Source organism: Brienomyrus brachyistius, chromosome 20 (assembly GCF_023856365.1).
Source record: "Brienomyrus brachyistius isolate T26 chromosome 20, BBRACH_0.4, whole genome shotgun sequence".
Taxonomy (NCBI): domain Eukaryota; kingdom Metazoa; phylum Chordata; class Actinopteri; order Osteoglossiformes; family Mormyridae; genus Brienomyrus; species Brienomyrus brachyistius.
In genome coordinates this window covers 18,209,553-18,228,897 of record NC_064552.1, presented here as the reverse complement: position 1 = coordinate 18,228,897, position 19,345 = coordinate 18,209,553, and the positions used below count along the sequence as shown (strand labels likewise).

General features: G+C 42.6%; 1 protein-coding gene and 1 long non-coding RNA gene across 2 annotated transcripts; one reads left to right on the top strand and one right to left on the bottom strand.

Moving 5' to 3' along the window:
- The first annotated feature begins 275 nt into the window (after nucleotides 1–275).
- Nucleotides 276–10,968, top strand: LOC125715373 (zinc finger protein 271-like). Its single transcript, XM_048986779.1, has 7 exons — nucleotides 276–497; nucleotides 2,959–3,018; nucleotides 3,172–3,289; nucleotides 3,368–3,507; nucleotides 3,691–3,846; nucleotides 8,387–8,492; nucleotides 8,712–10,968. Exons 2-7 carry the CDS (start codon nucleotides 2,983–2,985, stop codon nucleotides 10,655–10,657), a joined length of 2,502 nt encoding a protein of 833 aa, XP_048842736.1. The 5' UTR covers nucleotides 276–497; nucleotides 2,959–2,982; the 3' UTR covers nucleotides 10,658–10,968.
- Nucleotides 10,969–11,843: 875 nt separating this feature from the next.
- LOC125715383 (uncharacterized) lies at nucleotides 11,844–19,298 on the bottom strand. The gene is made up of 2 exons (XR_007384038.1): nucleotides 19,246–19,298; nucleotides 11,844–18,568 (listed from the first exon to the last, which is right to left on the bottom strand). It is a non-coding gene; the product is annotated as an uncharacterized LOC125715383 (long non-coding RNA).
- Between the last annotated feature and the right edge of the window lie 47 nt (nucleotides 19,299–19,345).

Below are 19,345 nucleotides of genomic sequence, written 5' to 3'. Positions count from 1 at the left end.
CCGTTTGTACTCCAGTAAGCCGCTTTTCTCATGTTCTGAATCAGTTTAAAGGGAATCCTAGGGGAACTTTAAACAAAAATAGAGCATTAAAGAATATGATAGAAATACTTCAATAAAGTAAAACAAATATTGCAAATCCTATATTTATCCGCTGAGTTTGATGCCTTTCTACCCCTCCATTCTTCAAGAGAGGCGACTTTGTGTTTTGATTTTCATTGTGAATTCTGGGGAATCTCTGCAACGTCACTACAGAAGTTCTCGCGTTGTTTGCAACTAGGAAGGAGTAATATTAAAAATAACTGAATGCGTTAACAGTCAAAGAAACATTTTTGACTTTTAAATTATTTTATAGATCTGAAGAAGAAACTGAAGTCCGGTACTATATAAAACACCGAGCCTGAGAACAGTACAGATATAAGAAAACTGTAACATACATATATGGACGGATGGACAAGTGGGACTGCGGTCATTTGTGCTCATGGTTTAATCATTTTAATGTAAGCTATGTTTTAATCACTTTAATGTAAGCCAGTGTTCTGCCGTTTTTTGCTACCTCACGCGAATTTACTACCGTACCATAAATCTTTGGTTATTTCTTTCCGATTTTGCTACTTTGCCAAAATATCCTACCCACAGTTTTGAATGGACATTTATGCTATCAAAATAACTGTCCTATACTTTAAATGGGCGGTAGCAGTTTTTCACGCGTAGTTTAATGCTGCCAGAAACTGCTACTTATTTTCTGTGTGATACAGTTTGTACATGTAGTTTTATGCTGCCAGAAACTGATATATCTATAGATTTTCAATGCCCGGGTAATGTCATGTTGTAAAATCATCTTCACCATTAGTGATTACTAAGGCTTTAAGCCTTATTTTATGTTGTTACCCATTTTGATAGCTATGTTGTACAAATATTTATTTTTCAAACCTGAAACTCATTGACCTTTACTTATTTTCAGTAAAGAAGTAAAAAAAAAACCACTTTAAAACAAAACATATATATATATATATATATATATATATATATATATATATATATATATATATATATATATATATATATATATATATGCAGGCGCTCCTCTACTACCGAACGGCCGTTCGCAACTTGAAATGTAAGTCCTTATTCAGCATCATTTTAAGGGTATACTTAAGAACAAAGAACTAGGATGCTGAGAGTACACACGCTACGATGCTGCACGGCGGGAGTAGCGGCCAGAAGTTGTACTATGCAGAACTGGCACGTAATTGATGTTGCGGACAGGAAACCCAAGGAGCCCAAGAAACACAATTTGGACTTCAAATTGTCCAAAACAGTCCTTTTCGTTCATATGTCTGAAAGTTTGTAAGTTTTAAGTAGAGAATCGTCTGTGTGTGTGTGTGTGTGTGTGTGTGTGTGTGTATATATATATATATATATATATATATATATATATATATATATATATATATATATATATATATCAGGAATTATAATCTTTTGCCAGTAAACACAACTGGCCTTTCTTTCTTGACTCATAGAACATGGACATGTAATGCTTTTGTATCAAGCAAGTTTAGTTACAGGTAAAACAGAAATTAAATCCATCCATTTTCCAAACCGCTTATCCATCTGGGTTGCGGGGGGTCCGAAGCCTATCGAAATTAAATCCTTTCAGTTATTATTCAATATTTTTGCCTTAATTAAAACTAAGACCACCATTAAAAGTAGTCTCAGCTGGCAAAAGAAGTGCATGTGTTTAATGGTAAAATCTGGTTCAGTATTTAAAGAATTCAAAGTCTGTAAGAAATTAGAATACAAACAATATATGTGATAAGAACATAAGAAATTTACAAACGAGAGGAGGCCATTCGGCCCATCAAGCTTGTTTGGGGAGAACTCAACTAATAGCTCAGAGTTGTTAAAATCTTATCTAGCTCTGATTTAAAGGAACCCAGGGTTTTAGCTTTTGCTACACTAGCAGGAAGACTATTCCTTACTCTAACTACATGCTGTGTAAAGAAGTGCTTCCTCAAATTTGTTTTAAAATGTTCTCCCACTAATTTCCATTTATGGCTATGAGTTCTAGTATTTAAACTAATATTGAAATAGCCATTTTGCTGAACAGCATCCCAACCTGTTAGAATCTTATATACCTGGATCATGTCCCCCCTTAGTCTCCTTTGCTCGAGGCTAAACAGATTCAGCTCAGCTAACCTCTCCTCATAAGACATTCCTCTAAGACCAGGAATCATTCTCGTAGCCCTACGTTGCACCCTTTTCAAGGCAGCAAAGTCCGTTTTAAGGTATGGTGACCAAAACTGTACACAATATTCTAGGTGGGGTCTTACCAAGGAATTATATAATCGTAACATCACCTCCCTTGTCTTAAACTCCACACACCTAGAGATGTAACCCAACATTCTATTGGCTTTTTTATTTCTTCCCCACACTGGCGAGAGTGGGACACGGAAGCATCAACATACACACTGAGATCTTTCTTGTAATCTGCTACCTTTATTTCAGTGGAACCCATAAAATATCTGTACGTTATATTTCTGCTCCCTTGCATGGATTACCTTACATTTATCTATGTTAAATTTCATCTGCCAGGTATCAGCCCAGTCGCTAAATAAATCCAGATCCCGTTGTAGCCTCTGTGCTGCTCCACCACCCACCTTGGTGTCATCTGCAAATTTAACCAGTTTACTGTATGTATTGGTGTCAATATCATTCATGTAAATTAGGAACAATAGTGGTCCTAAAATTGAACCCTGCGATACCCCACTATCAATTTTTATCTAGGGAGCCTCAGGCAGCTCGCCATCTACCATGCTTATTTAGCTCGGTACCTTCATTGAAGCATATGAGGCCCTCAGGAAATCCAATTTGCACAATATTACAATGTTCTGCTGGAAGTCCTTTAGTTTTGGGAAACATTTTTGTATATTTGACATATTTTGTTGCATATTACAGGTAGGAACTTGGTTGTGACACAGGATGGAAATGGCTTCAGGCTTGAGTTTGTCAGCCGAGGTAAGGCAGCTGTGATGTAAAAAAACTGGCAGCTAAAAGTGAGACAAGTCTGTTATATCTGACATGGCCAGCAAGCGCTGTGGCTTTTCAATATCAGAATGCCTGCCCTGTAAAGCACTTAGCAGCCTCATGGAGAGCCCTGTCCCCACACAGGAGGATTATGCAGATATCCGGGCCTATTTCTCCAAGGCTGAATGGATTCGGCTGCAGAGATGCGAGAAGGTGCACTACAGGAACATGAAGAGGAACCACCCCACCATGTTGGATATCGGTAGGCTTCGGGCACTAGCATCAGGCTCGCACAAGTACCAAGAGTGATATAATCTCCAGTTGTCCCTGTTTTTTCTAGGGCTGAATGCTACCACCTCAGCATTCAAGAGAAGAGGCCGATCCAGGACAGTGATGGCGGAGAGGCTGGGCGATGACAAACACAGCGATTCAGAGGATAGGTGGACTCCCCACTTTCTGAGTAGGAGCTCAGACAACACGGTAAGATGAGGGGAAACAGCCAATCAGAGGGGTTTCACCGTGACAGGTGATACCTTCACACACAGTGTCAGGCATTCATCAGTGTCACTCAAAGCATTGATGGTACCTGAACACTAAGTAGGAGTGTTGTGGATATGCCGTAAGGTAGTGCAGTCTGCCTGAAACGTTCATTTGTTTTGTCAGCATCCAGTTATCAGTCAGCGGACTCCTTCCTGCAGTAAAGTCAGCTGCCGCATGAACCAGAAACCTTCTCAGCAGGATGTTGGAGAAGTTAAAAAAGAGGAGAGGGAATACCTGATATCTGAGGGTGAAGGGACTACGAGCGAGAGCCAGTACAAGGTAAAATGGAGTGTATGTGGGGCTGTAAGACACTTCACACGAATGTAGTATGTTAGATATTTCATAGTAGTTAGTGTTTCATAGGCCTACTTAATATTATGGCTGCATGATATTGAAAACACCTATCTCTGGGGCGGAGGTCACTGAGGTGGTTAGAAAGCTCCTCAGTGGCTGGGCCCCGGGGGTGGATGAGATCTGCCCGGAGTTCCTCAAGGCTCTGGATGTTGCGGGGCTGTCCTGGTTGACACGCATCTACAGCATCGCGTAGACATCGGGAGCAGACTGGTCTGGCAGACTGGGTCGGTGGTCCCACTCTTTAAGAAGGGGGACTGGAGGGTGTGCTCCAACTATAGGGGGATCACACTCCTGAGCCTCCCTTGTAAGGTCTATTTGGGGGTTCTGGAGAGGAGGGTCCGCCGGATTGTCGAACCTCGGATTCAGGAGGAGCAGTGAGGTTTTCGCCCTGGCCATGGAACAGTGTACCAGCTCTATACTCTCAGCAGGGTTTAGGAGGGATCATGGGAGTTTGCCCAACCAGTCTACATTTGTTTTGTAGACTTGGAGAAGGCATTCAACCGTGTCCCTCGGGGAGTCCTGTGGGGGGTGCACCGGGAGTATGGGGTGCCAGGCTTCCTTTTAAGGGCGGTTCGATCCCTGTATGACCGGTGCCAGAGCCTGGTCTGTATGGGTGGCAATAAGTCGGACTCGTTTCCGGTGAGGGTTGGACTCCGTAAGGGCTGCCCTTTGTCACTGATTCTGTTCATGGTTTTTATGGACAGAATTTCTAGGCGCAGCCAGGGCGTTGAGGGTGTCTGTTTGGTGACCTCAGGATTAGGTTTCTACTTTTTGCAGATGATGTGGTTCTGTTGGCTTCATCGGACCGTGACCTTCGGCTCTCAATGGGACAGTTCGCAGCAGAATGTGAAGTGGCTGGGATGAGAATCAGCACCTCCAAATCCGAGACCATGGTTCTCAGAAAAGGGTAGAATGCTCTCTCCGGGTTGGGGATGGGGTCCTCCCTCAAGTGGAGGAGTTTAAGTATCTTGGGGTCTTGTTCACGAGTGGGGGAACGATGGAAGGGGAGGTCGACAGGCGGATCGGTGCGTCGTCAGCAGTGATGCGGCCGCTGCATCGGTCTGTCATGGTGAAGAGAGAGAGCTGAGCCAAAAGGCAAAGCTCTCGATGTACCAGTCGATCTACATTCCTACCCTCACCTATGGTCACGAGCTGTGGGTAGTGACCGAAAGAACGAGATCGCGAGTGCAAGCTGCCAAAATGAATTTCCTCCACAGGGTGGCTGGGCTCTTCCTTAGAGATAGGGTGAGGAACTCGGTCAATCGGGAGGGAGTCAGAGTAGAGCCGCTGCTCCTCCGCATTGAGAGGATCCAGATGAGGTGGCTTGGGCATCTGATTAGGATGCCTCCTGAACGCCTCTCTGGTGAGGTGTTCTGGGCATGTCACTGGGAGGAGGCCCCGGGGAAGACCCAGGACATGCTGGAGGGACTATGTCTCTCGGCTGACCTGGGAACGCCTCGGGATTCCCCTGGAGGAGCTGGATGAAGTGGCTGGGGAGAGGGAAGTCTGGGTTTCCCTGTTGAGACTGCTGCCCCCGCGACCCAACCTCGAATCTAGTGGGAGATGATGGATGGATGGATAGTGACTCCCAAATCATCCATTGCCATTTTCATATTACTCGCGTTTTCTTGCACAATTGCTTGCGGTTTCTTTATTAGGATTTTCTACTAAATACTATTCCCACCTCTCAAAACTTTGTTTTTACGAAGATTGCAAATTGCTGTGCTGCTAGTTGTTGTTTTAAGCATAAAATACTTCCAGAGCGTCACCCTCTTATCTGATGCAAAAAAAAAATGGCAGCATTAGCGTTCAGCTTAAATGCCACAAAAACACATCTAAAATGGTAAAGAGCTGTTGTGCAACTTATTGTATAAATCTATTTTATAAGAAATAGGACCTCTCTTTTTACAGACTGCTGAAAACTAAATAAGTAAGTATTGCATGTGGATTGGTTGCATATGGCTGATACCTGATTTGTCTAATAGATATGGATCTGTGCCGATACCGATCTGAATATTGGATCGGTGCATCTCTATTAAAAACCCTCCGATGCACTGTCATTGCCTTCTGCCATGTATTCAATGTCACAGTTAAAATCCATGTTCTATGCTGTGTCCCAGCTTCTACATCTGGTAAACTGTTACTAACTTTGATGATGCTGGACAGTGTTACTAGTAATATTAACTGTCTGGAATGGATCAGTTACTTTTTAGTTAAGTTGTGTTTAGTTGTGAAACTGTTCCCTTAATGATGCCAGTATAATTCTTCTTTATTTTAAAATGACATTAAAATATTCCTTACATCACATCCTTTGATGGTGTGTGTTGCAATTGTGCTCATTGCAGTGTCATGATTTATATCTCCCCCCCCCCCCAAAAAAAAAACAAAACTGTTGAGTTATTACATATTTTTCAACAGTATATTGCTCATTTCAGATACGTTGCAGTCTGAGCAGTTGGGGCCACTAGCGATACAACTTAACAATCTTGATAAGTGATAAGAGTGGTTCAGACCAACCTTACGAAGGTATCTCTTACTGAAGGTATACTTCACTAAGGATATTTTAGAGAACACCCCAGAACATTAAGGAACGCTTTAAGGTATGACTTTTGAATGACGTAGCATTAAGAAGGATTCTGAGAACTCAGAATGTACCAGAGCTGTATTAAAATCTAATGTTATGGAAATACCTTATACCGTGGTATAATCTGTATACAGTATGATGGTATGCAAAAGTCTGATCAAACCCAGTTGACTATCATGGTCCTTGCAATTTGAGAATTGGATGCGTTTGACTTGCAATGTCGGTATTAATATTGCACATCGTCCAGCCCTAGACACAATAGTGTCCAGAATGTTTTTTCTCTTGCCTCTTAAAATATTCCATTTTGAATATCTTCCAGCCACTCATTCTTAAAAAAAAAACAAACCAGGTGCTACTTTAATACCAGCTGTACCTTGTATAAGGTATGTAAAGTACCATAAGTTGACCATACTGGTGATACTGAATCCCATGTAGACATAATGTAAATGTAAACACATAGCTGCATAAATGATGGTTGGAATGAATGCATGATACGTGTGCTGGACACAATGCGTAAGCGAACCGTTGTGAGAGCTAAGTACAAACGTGACCCTAATCTCAAAAACAGCCAACTGTAAGTCACATTGGAAGAGGACATAAGTAGGGATGCATCGATACTGGCATTGGGTATCAGGCCGATACTGCGCTTTTACTCATAAAAATTGTCCAATACCAAGAACTGATACCACTTAATTGCAATATCACAACCACAAATATTTGGGAAGGATAAATGCAGAAAAGAGCGGCACTGGTAAATTGTCAAGTAGAAGGATGTCATCAGTTTGGACATATTTTAAGATAAGGGATGACGACAGAAGTAAAGCAGACTGTAAGGTCTGTTCTACTAAAGTGCCAAGACGAGGAAGGGACAACATTTCATTTAACACAAGCAATTTGATATGACATCTAAAGACGCACCATAGTGCAGAGTTTGCTAATGCTAGCAGAGAAAGACCGCAACAACAAACTCTAGCTCAAATTCTGGAGAAGCGAGAAAATAAAACTGAAGCTTTATTTATATCTAACATCACATAACTAAATACTGTACGTTATTTAATGTTAGATTATAACTAACGCTTCAGGTTCAGTCACCAGTATAAGTACACCTGGGTATACGCTTTCTTTGCTCATATTAAAACAATACTACTGCTACCAAGTGGACCAATCAGTTCTTGTGGTCTGCATTGGCACAACGCATAGTTATTTTTCTGGGGAGGTGCTAAGCATAGGTCAACGGCTACATGGTACTAACGCAGAAGTATCAGTCAGCCTTTACAGTCAAGGTTTTGTTCTTCTATGAAGACCTTTCAAGCTGTGAATTTAGAATCCTGACAGCGGTTTGGAAAATGGATGGATATATATTTAAATATCATTATATGTATAATATGTAACGATGCATGTAACACATGCTTGTATGAACTTAGGAAAGCTGTTAAAGGTTTAAGGTTTAATTTAGGCTTTACACATAAAAGAATGATGACGGTGTCTTCCACACAGTGTTGCAAAAGCCTACAGCTTATACAGTATACACTGGTATGGGATTGGTACTCGGTAAGTATGCACTGGTATGGGATTGGTACTCGGTAAGTATACACTGGTATGGGATTGGTACTCGGTAAGTATACACTGGTATGGGATTGGTACTCGGTAAGTATACACTGGTATGGGATCGGTTCTTGGTACTGACCGATACCCCAAGCCCAGGTATTGGTATCGGGACAGAAATAGTAGGATTGTTGCATCCCTAGACATAATTTTAGTTTAATGTTTAACCTGAAAATTTCTTTGCTCTTTCTAATAAGCAAAGAGAACAGCTTGTATAAATTCATGAAATGAGCAGCTTATTCTGCCTTGTTGTTTGGTTTTTGTGACAACATGAAGGGCGCAGCGGTTCAGGATGTGACTGAGGAGGAGCTGACTGGTTCTCTTCCATTAAACACTGATGGGAGAAGGAGAAGGAAACGGATTGTGAAACCTGCAAACCCAGGTGATTTTAACTACCAATATATACCATCAAAACTGCAATTGTTTTGGTACATTTGGAGAAGATATTTATTTGTCTCAACTTTTTTCCTGACTTTCTTTTTCTATTAACCCTGTCACCTCTCAGTACTGACTGAATTTTCTCTATCTTGCCCACAACAAGGAGAGTGGATGAATCCTCCCAAATGAATCCTTTGCTTGTTCTCATTCTCCTACATTGCAGACACTGACCTACAGAGACATATCGAAAGATCTCACCCCAAGGAGTATGTCAGACAACTGAGGACTGGATCTGTCAACACAACCCAGCATTCACCAATTATTGCTGGCCCCAGTGCCGCTCAGCCCAGTACAGACACACTCAATACCCTGGAAGGAACAAGTACAGACACTCTGACAGCTCGACAGGGTTCCCAGGGTGAGAAGACTTTCAGTTTAAACAGAGGCTGTGAAAAATACAGACAGACTGACACAGGGGAGAAGTCCTATCGGTGTTCTGAGTGTGGGGAGAGCTACAGCCATTCAGGAACCCTAAAGAGGCACCAGCAGATTCATACCAGGGAGAGGCCCTACCAGTGCCCCCAGAGTGGGAAGAGCTTCAGTCAGTTAGGACAACTGAAGACACACCATAAGATCCACACAGGGGAGAAGCCCTACCATTGCTGCCAGTGTGGGAAGAGCTTTATGCGGTCAGGAACATTAAAGGAGCACCAGCGGACTCACACAGGGGAAAGGCCTTACCAGTGCTCCCAATGTGGGAAGAGCTTCAATCTTTTAGCAATCCTAAAGGGGCACCAGCGGACTCACACAGGGGAAAGGCCTTACCAGTGCTCCCAATGTGGGAAGAGCTTCAATCTTTTAGCAATCCTAAAGGGGCACCAGCGGACTCACACAGGGGAAAGGCCTTACCAGTGCTCCCAATGTGGGAAGAGCTTCAATCTTTTAGCAATCCTAAAGGGGCACCAGCAGACTCACACAGGGGAAAGGCCTTACCAACTCTCCCAGTATGGGAAGAACTTTAGTCGATTAAGAACCCTAAAGAAACACCAGTGGATTCACAGAGGGAAAAGATCCTACCAATGCTCCCAGACTGGGTACAGCTTCAGTCAATTAATAAGCCTGAAGAGGCACCAGCGGCTTCACACAGGGGAAAGGCCCTACCAGTGCTCCCAGTGTGGGAAGAGATTTAGTCGGTTAGGAAACCTAAATGTACACCAGCAGATTCACACAGGGGAGAGGCTCTACCAGTGCTCCCAGTGTGGGGAGAGCTTCAGTCGGTTAGGAAATCTAAAGACACATTGGCGGACTCATACTGGGGAAAGGCCCTACCAGTGCTCCCAGTGTGGGAAGAGCTTCAGCCTATTAGGAACCCTAAAGAAGCACCAGCGGACTCACACAGGGGAGAGGCCCTACCAGTGTTCCCAGTGTGAGAAGAGCTTTAGTCAGTTAGGAACCTTAAAGACACATCAGCGGATTCACACAGGACAGAGGCCCTACCAGTGCTCGCAGTGTGGGAAGAGCTTCAGTCGATTAGCACACCTAAAGACACATCAGCGGATTCACACAGGAGACAGGCCCTACCAGTGCTCCCAGTGCGGGAAGAGCTTCAGTCAGTCAGGAAATCTAAAGATACACCAGCGGACTCACACAGGGGAACGACCTTACCAGTGTTCCCAGTGTGGGACGAGCTTCATTCGGTTAGGAACCCTAAAGAAGCACCAGCAGATTCATACTGGGGAAAAGCCCTTCCAGTGCTCCCAGTGTGGGAAGAACTTCAGTCGATTAGGAACCCTAAAGAGACATCAGTGGATTCACACAGGGGAAAGGCCCTACCAGTGCTCCCAGTGTGGGAAGAGCTTCATTCGGTCAGGAAGCCTAAAAGAGCACCAGCAGACTCACACAGGGGAAAAGCCCTACCAATGCTCCCAGTGTGAGAAGACCTTCAGTCTATTAGGAACCCTAAAGATGCACCAGCGGACACACACTGGGGAAAGGCCGTACCATTGCTCCCAGTGTGGGAGGAGTTTTAGTCAGCTGGGAAACCTAAAGAGACACCAGCAGATTCACACAGTGGAGAGGCCCTATCATTGCTCCCAGTGTGGGAAGACTTTTAGTCAGCTAGGAAACCTAAAGAGACACCAGCAGATTCACACAATGGAGAGGCCTTAACACTGCACCCAATGTGGGAAGAGCTTCAATCGATTAGGACATAGAAGACTCACATTGTTGACCTTTTATCACAGTCAGTCCAAGAAATGTATATATGTATTTTTTAGACTTTTTGTGAAATACCTGTATGTTGAGTTCCCCTCATCAGTCCTGTCGATGTGTAGTATTTGTTTTACAAAGATTCAGAGGCAGTGTTTAATAGCTACAATATATTTTGACAGTAGTCTTCAACTACAAAACAGCTAAAATTAGAAACTGTTAAAAAATTACACCCACTGACACGACATTTGAATACATCTAATTTAAATTGAGTGAGTCATTTAATAGTTAATGCTTTTTGAATGGTATGTTCTGTGGTCAAAGGACTAAGTTTGGGAAACCTTGAAAGCTGCAGTTAGCACATTTAGTAATATCTCTTCATTTGGACATCAAACTTTCTCAGATGTTTTGGTTTCCAACTACTATTGTGTCCTTTGAAATGCCATTTTGCACCTCGAGCTGGAATGATAGGAATGTAACTAAATGCTACCTTATGGCAAATTCTGCTGATGCAGTTAATAACCTTATGCTCTCTCTCTCTCCTCTTGAGAAGGACTCACCTCCTTAGACAGCGCCAAATTCCTTTTTCATAGATTGATTAACCTCTGCTTACACAACTCATCTGAGCTTCTAACAGTTGATAAATGCAATATGTTAGCAGTCGTCTTCAGTGCTAAAAACATAGGGGATAGTCAGCTCTGACTAGCTTTTAACTAAAAGGGTTAAGTAACACAGACAAACAAACCAAAATGTAACTTCAGAAGGAATTAAATGGTGGAAGTCCTGTACACTAGTGCCATGAGAAAAGCATTTACTTTGTTAAATGATTATGCAAGTTTTCATTTGTATACTTAATTTCAAATCCCTGGGGGATTGTGGGCCTTGTATCTTGTCCATGGAGACAGTTTCCATTTATATTTAGTCTTATTCCAGGGAAAAAGCACCCAGAACCTTCCCAGACCCCTCCAGTGGTTGTGCGACTGCTTCAAACTCCAGTGCTACTGGCTGCTTCTGCAGCTGCTGCAGATCCTGTTCAAAGTGTGGAGCAGAGAGGCAGTGTCACACATACACATGCACTAAACCATACAGTACAGGTACACCGGTATCAGGGTAACCAGGACCAATGAGAATTTTATCTATCTAGGCATCAGGGACAATACGATTTATTGATCTCAGGGGGAAGCTCCTGTGCATACAGCAGCAAAGCACATAAACCACAGATGAACATACATATAGTGCAAAAAAGACTGTACATTGCAGACACCTAATATATACTGCACGAACAGTACACAAGCAATATACTGAAAAACAATATTAAGGAAATATAAATTAAAAACACAAATTATGATGTTAGTGGATGGTATATTACAGTTTTTATGATCACTTTGGAACTAGTTTTAGAACCTTACTATCATTTTTCAAAACTCTAGACACAAAAATCAAAATGGTCACCACTTGCAACACAGGCCATCCAACGTTCATTCATATTTTTATTAAACTTTTCAATCATGGAGACAATCCGTTATATCATCCAAACAAAAGATACCAATAGTTTACCTGTTAATTTGTTCATACATGTATTAGATATTGTACAGCATATGTGATACATGTTTCATCATGGTGCTATACATAATGTCATTGTAAAAGGACCCATAGAGAGAATACTATAGATACATTTGTCATGCCTGGCTCGTCCGCTCCTCGTGTGTGCCACGCCCCCTAATTACCCACGTGTGATTTCCTGATCGTGCCCAGTCGTGTCTTGTTTCCTGCTGCCTTGTTCCATGTATTTAAGTTCCTGATTTGTACAAACCCGTTGTCTGTCATTGATGTTAGTCGGCGTTTCATGTCTCCTACTCCCAGTTTGTGGAATAAACCCCCAGTTTACCCCGACTTCCGCCTGTCCGCCTGCTTCCTGCCCGTTCGCCTCGCACGATCGCCGCTCTGTCCGCGATCGCTGCCGTCTCCCGTGACAACATTGGAATCACTGATAAAATCTGAAAAACAAGACTGTAAATGAAAAGCAACAATTTAAATAAAAAGCAACAATTTGATAAAAAAAAAAAAACTAGAGTACTACAAAACAACTGCAATGTTCCTCACCTGCCTTACAAAAAACGATTACAGATCTCACTCATTTCCATCATACCTGTTACGTGGATTTGGTCACAGATTCTCATCCACATCAAAATGAATGTTTTCCTTTTCCAAACATTCTGGAAAGAACTTTCAGACATTGCGAACCCAGGCCTAACACTGGTCTGCTGTGATGCTGTTGCATGCCTCATCCACGGCCTTGTTGATGCTGGTGCTTATCATATACTTTCCACCTCCATATGGACAAAAATTCCTCAATTGGGGTAAGGAAAGGAGAGTATGGTGAATTTTGGATGGGCCTGAAACCATACCTGCACCATTTGAGCATGGTGGAACCTGACATTGTCCTACACAATAACATAGGTCACACCAACAGCTCTACAGACCGGAGTTACCTCATCATCTGATCATGCACCGGAGAGGCCTGCGCCGCATGCCACCACCGGTAGTGCTGAGGGGGAGTGGGGAGCACAAGGAAACTGACCTCAGGGTCACAGAAAAAGGCAGGCCCCCCCACCCAGCCCAAGACCAAACCCCCAAAGCTGCCAACAGCACATGGAGCATCCCAGAGTACCTCTTAACTCCCGCCGGGACCCTGACCCACAGCAACATGGGCCAGGACCCCACCTGGTCCACTAATGCCAGAGGGGGCCACCCCCCTCCTTCAGAACCACCCGCAACACCCCCAAGACCGCCCCAGTCCACCTCCCCATACTGTGAAGGCCCTGAGAGAGGGGATCAAAAGGGCCCCCCCTTAGGCCCCCATTGCCCCTTAGCTAAATGTGTGTATAAGGTGTGATCATGTGGGAGTGTGTGAACTGAAGTATGTGCAACTAAACACTGTGGTGCATTAAAAGTGGGGGAGTGCTCAAGTCACGGTCTCTCCACCACTGGCAGGTGGCGGAATCCTGCGCGTCCCACCCTATTCCTAAAAAAAAAAAGAGAAAATAAAAGTCAATGCAGAGTCAATGGAGGTTCTGATCAGGGTTCTGAGAGACTGAATGAGGAGTCTGAGCATCTGGGCTTGCTAGTGTCCTGATAAAAACCAAGAACCAGACCTTTAGTGACCTCTTCTGCATGTCCATCAGCAGTGTGTCTGCAGGGAGAATGTCGACCGTATCAAGAAGTTCACTTACCTTGGCAGCGACATACATGTCTTTGGTGACTCTTCCTGTGAAGTCAGTAGACAGACTGGGAGAGCATGGGAGGTCATGAGGTCACTGGAAAGGGGTGTGTGGCTCCCGATATCTTTGCAAGAGGACGAAGGTCCAAATTCATGGACTAGGGAGTCGTGGTGCTCCCTGTCTTGCTGTATGGCTGAGAGACATGGACATTATCCATTGATCTGAGATGAAGACTGGACTCCTTTAGTACCGTCCCTTTGAAGAATCCTTGGGTACTGCTGGTTTGGCCAAGTGTCGGCCAGGGGGGTCATCAACCAGGATCCCAAGGTGCTTTGTCATGTGGTGGGTGCCACAACGCACCGTACCAGTGCATGCTCCCCAACTTAACTCCTGTGAAATGGCCGACATGTTTGTGTGTGTCATTTTTATGTGCAGACAATAAAGAGCACATGAATGAGGTAAGAAGTATGTGCTGATACAGCACGGTGCCACACCCACCAAACCACCTCAGGGATGAGAACCCAAGTGCAGCTGTGCAGCAGGTAGTACTTCAGGACCGTTCCAGGTTGAATGGAATGAAACAGTGGGAAGTTTTTTTCTGGTGGCTGCAGTGCCAATCCTGACACCAACCCCCAAATTTTCCCTGAAAGTTGAACTTGCTTGGAGGGCTAGTTGTAGGTTAACATCATACCCTGGACAATTGAAGGTTAAGGGCCTTGCTCAAGGGCCCAACAGAGTAGAATCACTCCTGACATTCACAGGATTCGAACAAGCGACCTTCCTGTTGCTGACACAGATCCCTAGCCTCAGAGGCACCCCTCCACCTACTGTACATCAATGAAGCTGTAATAAATTTGCCTTTATTTCATTTATCTTGGTGGTCAAATGTGATTACCAAGAAAAATAGTTATTTGCACTGATGTCCCTGAGACCTCTCTGATGTCTGCCTGGTGGAGTGGCTGTTCTTCCTCTGCCTCAATGTGTGGTATGGTTGCAGAGGATGCAATTTATCATACAATGTACATTCCCTATAAATCCATCAGCGATGCACAGAGCCTGGCCATTTTGCTTGGTCATAGAAAATTACTTGTGTAATCCTGACAATAGACTCAGGTAGGCCCAAATAAGTTACAACACATTGGGAAATAGAACTGCTCTGATACTACTTGCATATTAATGCTATTTAGAGGTTGCCTGTTCACATATTCATATATCCTATATTTACTACTTTATTACGATGATGGGAACATGAGTTCCATCTAGACATTCACTAGTATTAGCAAAAACATGCAATATTAAGACAATTTTTTTCATTGTGATAAATCATTCAGTGGCGTCACCAATATACTTTTCTTTAATAAATGACTTTTCCATCCATCCATTTTCCAAACCGCTTATCCTACTGGGTCGCGGTGGGTCCGGAGCCTATCGCGGAAGCAATGGGCACGAGGCAGGGAACAACCCAGGATGGGGGGCCAGCCCATTGCAGGGCACACTCACACACCATTCACTCACGCATGCACACCCACGGGCAATTTAGTAACTCCAATTAGCCTCAGAACGTTTTTGGACTATGGGGGGAAACCGGAGTACCCGGAGGAAACCCCACGATGACATGGGGAGAACATGCAAACACCAAACACGTGATCCAGGCGGAGACTCGAACCCGGGTCCCAGAGGTGTAAGGCAACAGTGCTAACCACTGCACCACCATGCCACCCCTAACTGTATAATATGTTAATATATTCAGATTCTGTAAAGTAGCTCACTACTCAAGTAGTATTTTCTAAATTGTCTTTTACTCTCATTCAGGCAGTGAGATTGTTGAGTAATTTTACGCTTACTTAAGCTGTTAAAATACTAAAGTAACAGTACTTTTACTTGGGTACAGATTTTGGCTACTCTTCCTACCTCTGCAAATAGAGTGTATACAACTATTCGCCTTGAGGCTACAGATATAAAAAAAAAAATGTACCCATAAAGACGTCGATAATTCACACAGTAATATTTCACATCTACAGATGTTACAGTTTTACCTCTAGATAGCTCTCGCTTTTGTCATTTTGTGCACGATATACACACACATATACATATTATACACACTATATTGACAAAAGTATTGGGACATCCTCCCAAATCACTGTATTCAGGTGTCCCAATCTCTTCCATAGCCACAGGTGTATCAAGCACCTATGCATGTGGACAAGCTTTTACAAACATTTGTGAAAGAATGGGTCGCTCTCAGGAGCTCAATGAATTCAAGTGTGGTATCGTGACAGGATGCCACCTGTGCAATAAATCCATTTGTGAATATTCCACGATCAACTGCTAGTGATATAAAAACGGAAAAGTGGAAGCAATTGGGAACAACAGCAACTTAGCCACACATCATGAAACATATGATACAATATAGTCATTATATTAACAGTAAAATGTACTACATTAATATATAATTACATTGTTCATTAAGGGAGAAGACATCTTCGGTGACTTTGGCTCCTAATTTACTCTCGACCAAAGGAGTGACTGTCAAGGAGAGATTCATCCTGATATACTAAAGGATCTTGACGATCACCCAAAATACATTCAGACTGGAATGCTGTTCTTATTTGCTGAATACACATACATAGACAAGCTCTCCTTGTTATGATCGCACCAATCAGTTGGTCTCGTAAGTAAGGTGGAGCCATGGTTGTACAGGTTTCCTGTAGCAGAAAGCAAACAAATTAATTTAAAGTCAGACATTAAACTACAAGTATGTCCTTTTCTGGCGTGACCTACAGTTGGCTGCTTTTAGATCAACAGGTCACGTCAGGTCAGGTTGGGGAGCATGCTCTGATGCAATACACTCCCGTACCCACCATACAACTAAACACTTTGCGATCCCGGCTGGCAACACCCCGGGCAGACACATGGTCTAGTCCCACCCTCCAGGAATAGCCATCCATCTGCTGCAGTTAGGTGTTACATGGGCGTCCCCTCAGCCTGGTCCAGCTGCTTGGGTCCTCAGCAATAAGGATCTTGCGTTAAGGTTACAGACTCATTCTGAGACTAGTTACTTCGCCATCAAGCTATTCACTTCGAGTGGACGTAGCTTCTGAAAGCTCAGCCGGTCTGTTTCCCTTTTAGCTGCGTTGCACACATCCGCGGCACTAGAGCCAGAGCCTGCATTTTGCAGCTGCCCATTATACACTGACATTGTAGAAATTATTCAACGAACTATCGTAATTTTTTTATTAAATGAATTAAAATCATTATAAGTCCGGCCTCAGTGTCCCATGTAATGAACCAGGTGCAGTTACCAGATAGTATGTTAGATTATCACATGCCTAAATCCTATCGCTCTTTTGGGTATTTGCATGCTACACTAAGCTAGAATGCTTATCAGAGCGGCTGTCTGACCTCCTCTTGCTGGCAATAGAAAGGGAAATTGACAAGGAAAAGGACCTCAAGATTTTTATTGAAATGGCCCCCAACAGGAGGATTCAGCTTTAAAGTAAATTTGGCTATCATAAGTATATTGGGTATATTAATAAAGACTTAATTAATAAAGAAATGGTATATTTGTCAGTTCTCCATGAAGTCAGTTTCTCATTATTATGACTTATTTTTTTTCTTTTTGTGGCGGAAACGGGCATCCATAGTAAGGTTGAAAAGGCTAGTGTGTTCTGGAAAGAATCAATTTTCTCAGGTGGTAAAACGGCTTGCTGAAGTCGATGACATCATTTATAAAAAAGACAGCTGATCCCAAAATTTCATCAAAAAGGCCAAATAATGCTTTTCTTTTAGATAGTTCATGTTGTGAAATTATATCCAGCACAAATGAGGACCCATAGAAAGGAGACGTTATGTGCAGAGTATATGAAGGTGGAGATGCTTTCTTCAAAGAACCATGTCATTCTCAAATAATTGGGGTATACTCTGTGAACACAAAAACTCTCACAATTAAATCTTTAAAAAGCATCAACTTAAAAGAAGAGCAATACTGATTGAACATAGACACCAGAAAATTATATTTATGGCCATTCTGCATGACCTATAAACAGGAAGTGCATGTCAGACTCAGTTCTAGATAGTTGTATATCTATATATTGCAGCTTTGGGGGTACCCATCAGGTGACAAGCTGGACTAATGCCAAGTATAATAGTGTAAATAGCAGGGTATATTTATCATGTATTGTGTTGTCATTGTGTTCGGTAATGTTAGATGTAGTATTTAATGTTATCTGTTGTAAATAATGTGCGTATGTGCACCCACCCCCTGGTTTGTAAGTAGTCAGGGCAGCCAACATGATAGGTAGTGTGTATGTGTTGTAAGCGTGACTGGTCTATATCAGATAAAGCCATTTTTGTGCTTTACCTGCAGTTGTCTGGCCTCATTATTACCATGCTGTTGCCATGTCCAGTACCCGCACCTCAATATTAATAACATCTACATGTCTTGTACAGGTACATAATCTACATTAAGTTCAATGTTCCAGATGTGGTGGGTGTAGTTACATGTAGTCGCATATATTAAAAATCCAGTTTTGTCAACTTCTTCATGAATTTCAGGTAATATTGGATTGTGTTTTACAAAATGGAGAAATTAGGCTTTATAGTGGTGGAATTCATACATGAGGAAGCTGTCCAAGTAGTTCCAAATTCATGGCTGGAAGAAAATGAAGGGGTGAGTATTATAACTAGCCTATTGCTTTTTGTACAAGTAAATTATATTAGGCTATACTGTTAGTAAAGGTCCAGAGGGTAAGCATTTTCTGAAACTACCAAATGTGATCATTTATTATGGAATGTAGTTACTAACTACATTTCATAATCAATGGTCAAACTCAGTAATGAATACTACATCTCAACTGTTTTAGGAGCTGTGTGCATACTTTTCACCATTCAAAGCAGTGTTACATTTGTACAACAGTGGTGTCTGGCAAATAAAGCCTGGTGGGGCACAATAAACACAAGGTTGCCAACTCCCACGCATCTGGCGTGACACTCACGCTTTCAGAATCAGAAGTAATGAGAAAATCCCCGCCACAAACATTACTATCTAAGTTTTCTAATGGTACTCACTACCAGAAAAAGTTGTATATGACTTATTAAAATTAGATTTAGTACGCCGCTTTTCTCATATTCTAAATCAGTTTAAAGAGAATCCTAAGGGAATTTTAAACAAAAAGAAATCACTTTAATATATTATATAAATCATCACCTGAATTATATTGTGCTCTACCTTCAATAAACTAAAACGCATATTGGCAATCGTATTATATCGATCACCTGATACTGAGGGTATGTTTTTAAAATGAACTCAACTAAGTTTTCCCACCTTACCCTCCATCAGCTTCATCAAGAGAGGCGACTTTGTGTTTTGATTTTCACTGTGAATTCTGGGGAATCTCTGCAACGTCACTACAGAAGCTCTCGCGTTGTT